Source organism: Artemia sp. Qi Xiang Cuo, chromosome 14 (assembly GCF_049724085.1).
Source record: "Artemia sp. Qi Xiang Cuo chromosome 14, ASM4972408v1, whole genome shotgun sequence".
Lineage (NCBI taxonomy): Eukaryota > Metazoa > Arthropoda > Branchiopoda > Anostraca > Artemiidae > Artemia > Artemia sp. Qi Xiang Cuo.
In genome coordinates, this window is record NC_142807.1 from 60,990,216 (window position 1) to 61,003,870 (window position 13,655).

The following is a 13,655-nucleotide window of genomic DNA, read 5'->3' on the forward strand; positions in this document are numbered from 1 at the left end:
TTTTTATATTTCTGTTCCGAGATTTCTATTATATAGCATTAAAAGTTCCAATTAGACGAGGTTTGCCCCCCCCCCTGACGAGGTTCCCTCCCCCCCCTCCTGGAATTCACCTTACGGGCGCCCATGCTGAAATACCGTCATATTCCTTGGAATATCGTAAACTGTTTCTCAGAGTGTTTTCCTTCTTGCTCAAGATGGGGGAATGCAAATCTCCTATGGGGTTTTCAGCTATGGTAATCCCAATAGTACGGTATTCATCTGAGTCCGACACCATTTCTGAGGCATTTCGAGCTGTTTTTCAAAATCCTTATAAGTTTACTTTTGCACTAAACTTTAACCAGATATATTGGCAAAAATAACAACTGCCATTCCTGAATCACCTTCAAATGGAATTTCTTTCTTACTTGACTCTTTGTTTTTCGAAACGTGTTTTAAATTTTTGGTCGCTTTGGTATAAAATTTGTTCTTTAATAGGTTGCCCATGACGCTTGAACCAAGAAATTACAAAAATAAAACAAAGTGATTGACTTTTATCATAATTGACGGGTACAACATAATATTTAAACTTTAACTAATCTTATTTGGGAGTTATAGATCCATGGTTTTAAATACCAATTCCACTGAGATATTGGAGTCTAACCAGCAAAAATAATGAAATCATAATTTCTTATCAGAAGTTGAAAATTATTTGCAGCATTGCGGCACAAAAGTTGCAATAACCATAAGAGGAAGTTCGTAAATTATGTTAACTGCAAAATACTTTTAATATCCTTCAGTTTTCTAAAATCTCGATAATTTTCATTTAGAAAAATATTTCATAAATAATTTTACTTTTATCTGCAACTCCTCAAAGGTACCAAGGATAGCACACCCTATGGACTCACAATTTGACGAAATTGCGGATTTTTCGCAAGGGAAGTATTAGGAGAGGTGCGAAGTAAAACATATCTTTAATGACCTATGTTAACAAAAACTCAAATTTTAAGATCTTTTTGTGAGGTCTATTGTGTATGTTTTTAAAAAGCTAAAGACTAACAAAAGTAATTTTCAAAAAACATCCAGAGAGAAACAGAGATAAATAATAATAAAATTAATTGAGGAAAGAACCAGAAACACATCACTTAACCACGGTCTCATCGCTGCGCTGTCGCAAGGCATTTGTTATTTTTACTCTTATAATAATGAGTTCACATATTTTTAATAGAAGAATTAAAATGGCTGACGCATAACTACTTCTTAGCGTCAAGTAAATTTTAGGATTTACTTATAATAATGGACAATGGAAAATATACAAAGGTAACATTTCTATGTAGCACACTAACTGGGTGGCCATTCTGATCATCATTCTTCTATTCTTCGACGCTCTGATCATCATTCTTCGACATCTGATCATCATTCTTCGACATCTGATCATCATTCTTCGAAGCTCTTTCCAAATATAACCGCCTACCGTCGCAGTTAAATAGATTTAAAAGTAGTTCGAAACAAACAGACAAAGGTCATTTTAACCAACTAAGCCCAAAAAACATCAAGAATTCCAAAAAATAAAGTCAAAACAAAATTATGGAGTTACTTTAATTAAAATTTAGAACGCACGATATTATGTCCTCTTCAAGTGAGAAGTTAGCTTATTCATAATTGTGGTAACCACCTGAAAATCTCAGAATTTCCAAATTAAAAATTTAGAATAGGTGGCATTACTCTTATTTGTCAACCTTATTTAGTCTTGTGATATCATTTATTTTCCTGATTGATGCTCTTTTGGTTTTAAAATTTTAGTTGAGGTACCTTTTTGGCCCAAAATATTAAAGTAGATGACTTACTTGTCTTAAGACTTGACTTAAGGCTCCTGCCAAGGGTTCAGCGTAGAGAACGACGAGACCCGGCACCTACAGGTTGACCTATCGCTTGCCAGGCTCACAGCTTCTTCCACCAGGATGTGGGCTTGGGCAAGGATTTCATCGGCTTTGTCTTTCCGCCTAGGGGGGGGGGGGCGGAGTCCTCTGGGTCACTTCCATTCGTGTGGGGTGGGGTCGAAGTCGAATGCGACCTGTGCTGGGGTGTCGTGTGACATGCGAAGGAGGTGGCCGTACCACCAAACAGCACACTGGGTGAGCTGCGTCGAAAAATGAATTTGCGCCGCACGTGATAGGAGGGTTTGTTTGTTTACGAAGTCAGTCCAGTGAAGTCCCTCGATTCTTCGGAGATGTTTCGTCTGTGCGACCTCGACGGCTCTGATGATAGATTTTATAGCTGGCCATGTTTCCGCTACATGCAGCAGCACTTTGCTGTCTGACACATTGTAAATATGCATTTTGGTAAAGTAGCTTATGTTTGGCTTTCGCCAGATGCTGCTAAGCTTCCCAACAAGTGCCGACGCTTTGGCTATTCGAGATGTAAGCCATCCTTCGACAGAATAGATCCCAGGTAAGTGAAGTCTTCAACCACATCTACTCGGTTGCTTTCGATGTTGACTTCCTTTACAGTAGAACAGGACGGGGGGAGTCCAAGGAGCATAACTTTGGTTTTCTGCCAGTTGATCTTCAGTCAAACTTTCGAGACTTCTTCTGAGAGCACCTGCAGAGTATTAGTGACCTTTTGGATGGTGTTCGCAGCTAGCGCTATGTTGTTGGCGAAGTCAGCATCAGAGAGTAGCCGGTCTCCAAACTGAAGACCGAACTAAAGGCGATGCGTCGTGCTGGTCATAACATGGTCTATGACGCAGTTGAAGAGCTCAGGAGCGGCGGCGGAACCTTGCCGGACGTCAGTCTTCCCCGAGAATGTGGGACTGCGTCTTCCATTGACTTGCACGCAGCTATTCGTACCATCATACAGCTTTTCAAAAAGTGAGCAACATTTCTTGGGTAGACCCGTAGTTCTTGGTATCAGCCAAAGTGAACGGCGATCAACAGAATCAAAGGCAGCCTTAAAGTCCACGAATGCAATGTACGCTTTTCGGGGGAACTCTCGCGTCTTCTCGATCAACTGGCACATAGTAAAAATTTTCTCCGTCGTTGACCTGCTGGCTGCTGGGCAAGAACCCTGCTTGTTGGACCCTTCTCTTTCTACGCAAAAATGTGGAACGCCTGTCCAGGAGTGACATGGTGAAGAGTTTACCAGGAACGGAGAGAAGAATGATCCCACGATAGTTGGAGCAGATTTGACGGCTGCCCGTGCGTTTCCAGAGCGGCAATATAATGCCAGCACGCCAGTTGTTCGGTATGCTTCCTGTCATCCTTACAGCTGAGAAGATTAGCTGGAGCCACAGAATCATCGACACACCCCCGCACTTGAGGAGTTCTGCAGAAATACCACAGACGCCAGGGGCTCGATTATTATTTATTCGTTTTACAGCATTTCGGATATCAGAGGTGGTAAACGGTTGCGATACGAGGTCAGACGTAGCCTCGGGTGTGGCCATTGCTGCTTAAATCATATCTGGGTTGGAATGACCAACTGCCTAGGCGTTCAGAAGCGTTGAGAAGTGACTACTCCAGGCGGAGAGTTGGCCTGCATCGTCATCCAGCATGCTTCCGTTATCAGACAAAACACGGCTTACGGTGGAAGACTTCCCTTCCGTCAGCTCACGGAAGTTTTTTTTTACAGGGAGCAGGTGCCTCCTTTCCTTGAAGAATCTTCAAGATCGCTGGCTTTCTTGTCAACAAAGGTCTTCCTATCACTGTGCAGTAGGTTATTGCCCAGACCATTGAGTCGTCTGTACTCTGGCATATTCTTTTCTAAGCGGGCCTTCCGGCGCAGCTCGATCACGGACAGAGTCTCCTGAGATATCCAGGGTTTATTCTTGTGTCTGCTGCGGCCAATGGTATTGCAGCAGAAACGAGTATATTATCTTTGAAAGACCTCCATACTACTTCAGGGTCATCCAGAACTTGGAGGCAGCTAAATCGGTTAGAGATATCGGAAATATACTTCTGTAGCATCTCAGATGTAGCCAGACTACTCAGATTGAACTTGGGAGGCCGTCTTTCTTGTCGTTGCGCTCTCAGGCGTAGCCTCAGCATGGCGACTACTATCCTATGGTCTTAAAAATGTTTTTCTTAATTTTAAAGCAAACGAGTGTAAAATAAAAAAAAATTAAAATATTCTGTACTAACAATCAATGTAACCAGAAATTTCTTCAAAAATATATAGCGCTTGATCCCTCAAGTCAAAATTTAGAATCTACTTGATATCCCCTCAAAAATTCGTTAAGGTCTCTTAAGCTGTCAATTTCCATCCCTGAGATATTGTGGATATGGTATTTTGATAGCCTGTTCGCAAATATCATCTACAGATTAAGCTCTAGACTTTTCCCCAAGGCATAATTCAATGTCCACTTTTCCAACCCAAAACTCCCTAAAAGTTTCAACTTAGTAGCCTAAGCTGTTCCTGAGGTATTTAGATGTATTATTTTAAGAATTTTGCAGTATATAATATCATTTGATTTATCCTGCTATTTTACCTTACATGGATTAAGTTCCAAAGTAGCTTATACTGCAATTTTTTTTTTCATTGGAGACAAAGCTGTTTAGCCCCTTCCCCTCCCAAACTAAATTTGAATTCCCTTGCCTCACTGTTCCCCTTCTTTCTACATCACTACTTGAATTGTTCCGTTATATTCCTTAAGCCATTCCCAAGGTAATGCAGATATTTTATTGTAATGACCTGGATACGTATAGTCGCTTTTAATTTACCTCTACCCCTCCCCATCTAAGTCAAAATTGAGGATACACTTGCCGCTTCAGTTATCCCTCAATGTTTTAACTCAATCCTTTAAGACAATTTTTTTTATTCTTGAGACATTACAGATATGGTGTTTTAACAACACGGATGTGCATAGTATCTTTTGATTTCGTTTAACATCCCTCTAGACATTCCCCAAAAATTTCAACTCGATACTCTTATACACTCCTTATATATTGCAGATACGCCATCCTGACAACCTGACAGAAAAATAATGTCATTTGAAGTACTTACTACATAACTACGTAACTAACAAGTCTCATAGGAGCTTATAACCCAAACGTCATACTTATCTGGATTAGAGAAAAAAAAACAGTTTCAGCCCTTTCTTCATCCTTCTAACGCTAAATTTTAATTGTCATTAACTCCACCCTTTCCTTACCCAAAAGTACCTGAAAGTACCCAAGCCGTTTCCAATAATATTGCATACGTAGTATTTCATAGAACTGGATACACATATTGTCTTTTAATTTACCTGTACCCCCTGCTTAATTCAAAATTTCCACTCAACCCCACTCAAACTCCACTCAACCCCCTTTCCTTCTCAAACGCTCCCTCAAAGTTTCAACTTGATCTTTTCAGGCATTTTTTAGATATTCTTAGTAATATGAGAAATTAGATGCACATAGCGTCTTCTGATTTACTCGAGTAAGCGTGTCTCTTTTCAGGGTATACGCATGTGAAATACTGGGAATCTTGGCATAACGAACGATCCGTGGGAGCTCGTTAGAAATACAATGAATCAAAACAAAAGATTTTTGGACCATTTCTGAGTCCCACACTCTTCCCACCACACTCCCAACGGAACCTATAGTTTTATTGTCCCAGGGAATGATCTAAGAAAATTTTAAGCTATTTGAACACCAAGGATAAAACATATCACCCTTTCCAATTTAAAAAAAAACAGCAATGTTTAAAAAATAGGTAACTCCTATGTTTTACGACCCTTGTCCCAAGTCTGTGGGGGTTATTTCATCCCTGGAGGCATATTGCTTGGGCCTCTGACTATTCTTAAAATAAATTAGCTATCTCAAAATTTTGATCGGATATCTTAGGATGTTAAGGAGGGTTATCATATATGGGTATGGAGGGGGACTGGTTGCCCTTCAATCAATTCTGACTTTTAAAAAGTACAATATAATTTTAATTTCCGATCAAATGAGCCCCCCTTCCCCGAAAGTTTCTACAGCCCCTTCTTTAACACGAAGTAGCCTGTAGTACTGCCAATGACTGTCAAGTTACAAATGTTTCCCTTGTAACTTAATTTTTAAAATAGTAATTTTCGGACAAAGATTACGAGATTTGATTACGAGTCTACTTGATTCGTTACGAGTAATGGAGCAATGGACCCTTTTGGCCCGAGCTTTGGTTCAGCTCCGTGAGTCTTTAGAAAAAAATTGCAATTTGCTTTTATTTTTAATTTTATTTATTTCCTTTTAGGTCGTGAAGCAAGTGGAAAGGTGTTTCTGCAAATTTGTGTGGTGCTGCACTGTCAGATGCAAAACTTGTGTGACAATGATCGATGTGCATACATGCAAATGACAACACTGGTGAACTCTCTTAAAACTTCATTCCTGTTGTTTCTGTTTAATAATTTGCCATAGTGAACAAGTGCAGCTAACGTTTTTCTTCTTTAGTAAGAGTAGATCGTTTTAGACAGTTGAAATCTCTATAAGTTGGTCCAGAAGTGTTTGCTACTAGTCGACTATTTTTTATTGTTTTGGTGTTTCTAATTCTTGTTTTACAGAAGGTAAGCATTTAAAAAAAAAAAAAATAGAAATGGAGGAATGGCTGCACAATCTACTAAATACAATGTGTTCTCATTTCCAGTCTATTCGGTTATTTTTGCACTAAAATTAAAAAAAAAATTAAAGTCACTTAACACACGGCTATGACTGGTATTATTATCCTAATCATAACGATATTTCAATAAAAATTCAGATACAAATTTTAATTTAAGTTTCAAGTTCAAAATTCCAAATATGAAATTTAAATTTGAAGATTACTGTTTTTAGCCAAAAAATCGCAATGAATTTCCTGAAGCATGAATTTTCAATTCAGTCAAAAAAAATTGTTAGAAAGTTTCTTGTTTGAAGGGGGCTGAGGCTAGGTATCTTGAGTTTATCGCCACTTTATTTTGCTTACACTGAGCACTTTTTCAGAGTTTTCTTTGCTAATTTTAACTGAGGAAACAAGCCCCTAAGCTGCGTCTTAGAAATAGTTCCCAAGCCCCCCGAAGTTTGTACTTTCAATACACAAAACCGTCAGATAGTAACTTAAGACTTCTGAATAAATACAAAATTTATAAAAATTTAATAAATAAAAATAATAAAGTAAAATTTATGAAAAATTAATAAAAAACTTAATAAAAATTAATAAAGCAAAATTTATAACGAATTATGTCATTCAAGATCAAATTTCTACTGCAACACTGTTAGTAATTACAACCGTATCAACTGAAGTCCATGGAAACCGTAATACAGACAGAATTTTAATTCTTCTGATAAGATACTTGACCCTCATTCTATTGTTCAAGTTTTAAAAAATCGTAATACCCAAAGTCAAAGAGTATTTTCGACATTTTTCTTTTCCTAATCAGGAGTAAAAGTAGAGTTCGCAAGTTTTCCGCAAAAGCTAAACTGCTTATACTTCACACAGACAAACTAGACAAGGCTGGTTTGCACTTCAGGCAGACATGGCTGTCTCAAACCAGTCTGACATAGAACTCTCATCAAAAGCATAAAATGGCTTTGATGAAAAAATATTCTTTAAAGTCCTTTTCGGAGCGCCTGTTTTTCATATCATTTTTGCTCGTTTTTAATCAGCATAGTTCCATTTTTAATATTCCATTTTTAATATTCCGTAATATTCCGTTTTAATAGTTCCGTTTTTAATCAGCATGTTGCTAGAATTTTTTTCCTTTAAACAAAATGTTGAGTTGAGATTTAATATTAAGTAGAATTTGAATAAGGAATATTTGTGAAAAATGAGGCGCAGCTGAAAACCGTAGCTTCAGTTTTCCGTTTCCAGTAATATATGTATTTAATTTATTAGTTAAGTAAAACTAGCCAAAGATATCCTACAAATTAGATTAGCTTCAAATATTTTGGGGACCTTTACTTTAAAAAACTCCCCTCCGTCTAGGAAATGGCTCTCAGTGGATATGCATTACTTTAATTACTTAGTCTTAGGTGTCTCCTCCTCCCGGCAATGAGAGCACGCTGTGTGCTGGACTGTTACTACCAGTGTATTTATCATGTTTGAAAATATCTTTTTTGTCAAATTGTCGAATGCGCTCTTTGGTTTGGGATCGATAATATCGTGTTTGAATACTAACTTTAAATATTTAACTTTCAAAGATATAACAAATAAAAAGCCATATAAAATAGTTAAATATTCTTGTTCTCTGAAAGGATACGGGATAATACACAGAAAATTGAATGGCATAACCAAAGCGAACCGCCATGGCCGAACCACGCCGAATAATATAGAACGAGTTTGAATTTAAAATACGAGTTAAGACAAAGAATAGGCTGTTTTGCAGTAACAATCCTTTTTGTCAAATTGTCGAATACGCTCTTTGGTTTGGGGTCGATAATATCGTGTTTGAATACTATCTTTAAATATTTAAGTTTTAAAGATATAACAAATAAAAAGCCATATAAAAAAATTAAATATTCTTAAAAAGTTAAAAGTTAAATACACAGAAAACTGAATAACATAACCAAAGCGGACCACCATGACCGAACCACGCCGAATAATATAGAACGACTTCTCTGAAAGGATACGGGATAATAAACAGAAAACTGAATAACATAACCAAAGCGAACCACCATGACCAAACTACGCCGAATTATATAGAACGACTTCTCTGAAAGGATACGGGATTATAAACAGAAAACTGAATAACATAACCAAAGCGAACCACCATGACCGAACCACGCCGAATAATATAGAACGACTTCTCTGAAAAGATACCGGATATTACACAGAAAACTGAATAACATAACCTAAGCGAACCACCATGATCGAACCACACCGAATAATATAGAACGACTTCTCTGAAAAGATACCTGATATTACACAGAAAACTGAATAACATAACCAAAGCGAACCACCATGACCGAACCACACCGAATAATATAGAACGACTTCTCTGAAAGGATACGGGATATTACACAGAAAACTGAATAACATAACCAAAGAATTGAATTTATCAAGTATTTTGGGCAATCGGTTGCATCAAGACTGGGCTGGGTAATTGTAGACAGAGAAAAGCCATGATCGAACCACACCGAATAATATAGAACGACTTCTCTGAAAGGATACGGGATAATAAACAGAAAACTGAATAACATAACCAAAGCGAACCACCATGGCCAAACTACGCCAAATTATATAGAACGACTTCTCTGAAAGGATACGGGATTATAAACAGAAAACTGAATAACATAACCAAAGCGAACCACCATGACCGAACCACACCGAATAATATAGAACGACTTCTCTGAAAAGATACCGGATATTACACAGAAAACTGAATAACATAACCAAAGCGAACCACCATGATCGAACCACACCGAATAATATAGAACGACTTCTCTGAAAGGATACGGGATAATAAACAGAAAACTGAATAACATAACCACAGCGAACCACCATGACCGAGCCACGCCGAATAATATAGAACGTCTTCGGATTTAAACTACGAGATTAGACAAGGAATAAGCTGTTTTGCAGTAACAATCCAGATAGTTAGAAATATTATAAAATTTATGCTGGTGCAGAAATAATGAAGGGTTGGCAATCATCAATCTTAGTCATAGCCTTGCTCCAGCGAAAAGCTTCCAAAATTAATTTCAGGGTAGTCAGGATTCAGTATAGTTTGTTGTTAAAATTGCGTTTTGTTAATCAAAATAGTTACTTGAAGCTCAATTTTTCCGATTGAGACTACAATTTTATCTCCAAATTTCGATTAAAAACAACTTTTATGTAAAAAACAATCTCAACAGATTGATGAAAAATAATATAAGATTGCATGCTGGAGCATAAGAAAATGAATTGTACGGCGATTGTCAAGTTTCAGCCATAATCTTGCTCCAGAGATAATTAAATTCTGGGCAGTAAACATTCAATATGGGTAATATGGGTTGTTGGCTGGAGCTGCGTTTTGTTAATCAAAACAGTCAGTGGAACCCCATTTATTACGATTAAGAATGGATGTTTGTATCCAAATTTCGCTAAAAAAAAAATGCACCCTTTGTGTAAAAAATAATGTATTTTACTTAGCATTTTTGCCCCCCCCCCCCCATCCTCTCCTCATTGGAAAAAAAAAACAATTACATTGCCACCCGAGATTATGAAAAACAATTTTCAAATTTAAGCTCTAGTGTTGGAACTATTCACCTCCCTTTCCTCTGTATACAAACGTGCTAGGGAACAAAACTAAAGACAAAACTTGTAATAAGTAAGAGCTTCTAGATGGCACCAGCAAAGGAATCCGTTTCGAAAAGGAAAGGATCAATAAGAAAGAATGCAAAATTTGACCTGCATGGAAATAAAACTAGGAATCATATGAAATGTTAAAATTTCAAGATATAAGCCCAGAGGCCTCCTTAACCTGGCTCCTCCTCCCCCTGAACATGGCTGAATTCTCCCGTTCTACGAGGACTACGAAAAATTCATAAATACATAAGTACATAAATTCGGAAAAACAAAATACATACATAATACATACATACAAAATACATATACATAAATATATTAATTCGGAAAAAAATTATATTCTTTGGTAGTGGTGCTGTTAATCAAATTCTCCGAAATTAAATTTCTCCTGCAAAAGGATTTTCAGGTATCGAACCCCCTTATATCGTGTTCCTCGACAGAGAATGAGACATGAAGAATCATCAACTGCTATATTCGTTTCTTCTGGTTTTGTTGAATGTGATAGTGAAGATGTACTATGGGTTGTTTTTGCAACTGCGTTTTGTTAACCAAAATAGTCAGTGGAAACCCAGTTTCAATGACTGAGATTATATGTTTATGTCCAAATTTTCACAAAAAAAATCGCCTATTATGTTAAAAATCTTAACTTATCAGTACATTTGGATTCAGAAAGCTGTGCAGCCAGTTTACTATGTCTGAAATTGAAAAGGCGTATCTTAATTACACCTTCAAATGTTGAAAAATTTGGTAAAATCGTTATGGCTATCTTAATCTGAAAAAGTATAGGTTTTAAACATTTGAAGTTGAGAACGTTTTCTACTTTGAAGTTCGGTTTTTGCAACTATGTTCTGTTAACCAAATAATCCGTGGAAACCCAATTTCTAAGACTGAGATTATATATCTATGTCCAAATTGTCGCTAAAATAAACCGCCTCTTATTGTAAAAATATTAGCTTACCAGTACATTTGGATTTAGAAAGCTTTGCAGTCAGTTTACAATGTTTGAAACTGAAAAGGCGTACCTCTATCACACCTTCAAATGTTGAAAATTTGCAGAAATGGTTACGGAAATTTTAATATGAAAAATTAAAGGTTTTCAACATTTGAAGTTGGGAACGTTTTCTACATTGAAGTTCTATTGAATATGATGGTGAAGATTCAATATGGGTTGTTTTTGCAACTGCGTTTTGTTAATCAAAAGAGTCAGTGGAAACCCAGTTTCTACGACTGAGATTATATGTTTATGTCCAAATTGTCGCTAAAAAAAAACCATTACGTTAAAAATCTTAACTTACCAATACATTTAGATTTAGAAAGCTGTGCAACCAATTTACTAAGTTTGAAATTGAAAAGGCGTATCTTAATTACACCTTCAAATGTTGAAAAATTTAATGGAATTGGTATGGATATTTTAATATGGAAAATTAAAGGTTTTCAACGTGTGAAGTTGAGAACGTTACATTGAAGTTTATCTGAATTAAAAGCAGCTTATTTAGAAAGCGCTTGTGCCATTTTTAGAAACTTTAACCTGGAATAGAATGCACACATGCAATTTCTCAAATTTGTTTGGGGTTATGCCTTTTTATGTTTTAGAGTTTTTTTGGTACTTTTTATGAACTACAAACAACTTATATAAAAGATAAATGTATCATTTTGTAAATTTTAACCTGGAAAAGAACGCAGAAACGATTTTTTTTTTTTAGATTGTTTTTGGATCGTAACTTTTTTTTTACAATAGAACTTCATATGAAATGATGTTTGGGGTGAAATCTTGAATTGAAAAAAAAAATTATAGGTATCGCAATCAGTGGCTTTCACTAGCTTAAATGCCCAGTTTTGAGATGTCTTGATAGATTTTTCCTATCAAAACATCCAAGATTATCCCAAAATAAATCAAAAATAATATAATCAAATTATCAAGAATTGCGATTTTTTTGCCCCTTTAATATTTCTAAAATTATATTAACACTTGATTTTTTCGAAGCTACTAGGTCTAACTCTTGTCAGCTGCCCAAGGAAAGTATTCTGCATACAGAGCTCAGGGTCACTTATCAGTGGGGGGGGGATTGCTCCTCCTGCTGATATTTTCATTAACAAAAGAAGAAAAAGCGGCAACCCCCTTAGAGTTAAAAATTATTCTTTTACATCTTTATTAAGAGAAATTGAAAGAAATTCTTAGCACCCTCCCTGTAATATTCTTATGAATTAGTACCCCATACGGAGTTTGAACATGGTGCTTTACAGACATTACTAATTCCATGACCTTTTCGGGGTTATCATATTCAAATTATTTTTCATATTTAAGCACAGTTCGCTATTCTCAGACAGTCTAACAGTTACGTGTAAGCTTAACATAAATAAAGTTTATTTACACTGTAAATGATTTTTAAAAGTGAATAACAATCTTCTTTGAAGCTCGATTATAAATTCATATATTTACTAAAAACTCATAGATGTTTTATTTAGTACTATAAAAAATAATATTTTCCTCTTTGATTATCATTGCATGTTGAATGATAACCAAAGGTGGCAACACTGTCTGAGTGAGCTTTTGTCAGTTTTGATACGCCTTTTGGAAAGTGCTACTCAAATAACTTCTTGTAATAATAGATTTAAATTTTTTTTTAAGATATATCTAAATTGCTTATTTGTTTACATAAGTGTTATGTATATATTATATAATATATCATCTGTAAGTAAAATCTTAACCAGTTGTTTCAGTTTTATTACTTGTATGTCAAAGGTTTTTGCTTCGCCAGAGTTATCCAAGGGATTGAGTATGAAGGTAGTAACAGGAAAGGTATAATATAACATAAGGATGTAATATACCAAATGTGAATAGGAAAGACATAACATAAAATTCCCAGGGGGGGGGGGGGATTTGAAAATCATCACCAGAAAAGCATCAAATATGTTCTTAATGTTTATACATTTTCTTTGCACTTACTGAACTTCTTTGATTATCTTCTCAACTCCTGAGATTACTCTCCCTCTCTAGAATAGGTCTACTAAGATGGAAATGGATATACCCAAAAAAAGAGGTCGCACCTTCCCCCAGAGGTGTCAAAGAATATTCTCCTAGAAAAACTATAGAAAAAAACACTACAGTGTACTAAAATATCCCGCTTTGTACATGTAAGGGTCATGCGAGAACTTGGAGCATATTGTTTAAACCATGGTCGATTTTTTTTTTTTTTTTTACTGAATTTTACATCTCAATTATAATAGGATTTTGCTTTTAAATATTTTTTCACCTAAACTTATTTAGACTGCAGATTTACATAACATTTCTTTAAAAAATCCATTATACATCTCAATTATAACATAGTCATTTTTTTATGAGTTTTTCCACCTAATCTTGTTTAGACTGCAGACTTGTCCACTGTTTTCTAAGAAAAAAAGAAAATTAAAGAGTAAGCCACTGAATGGGCTCAATGCATCCTTCCCCGATTTTTGGATAGGTGTTT

At 35.9% G+C, this 13,655-nt stretch overlaps 1 protein-coding gene across 1 annotated transcript in view; it reads left to right on the top strand.

Annotated features, from left to right (window-relative positions):
* LOC148944715 (protein Wnt-4-like) overlaps nt 1-12,902 on the top strand; it is a 245,132-nt gene extending 232,230 nt beyond the window's left edge. Inside the window, 1 exon segment of the mRNA XM_089100463.1 lies at nt 6,184-12,902. Coding sequence (XP_088956589.1) covers nt 6,184-6,285 — 102 coding nt within the window. The 3' untranslated portion in view covers nt 6,286-12,902.
* The last annotated feature ends 753 nt before the right edge of the window (nt 12,903-13,655 follow it).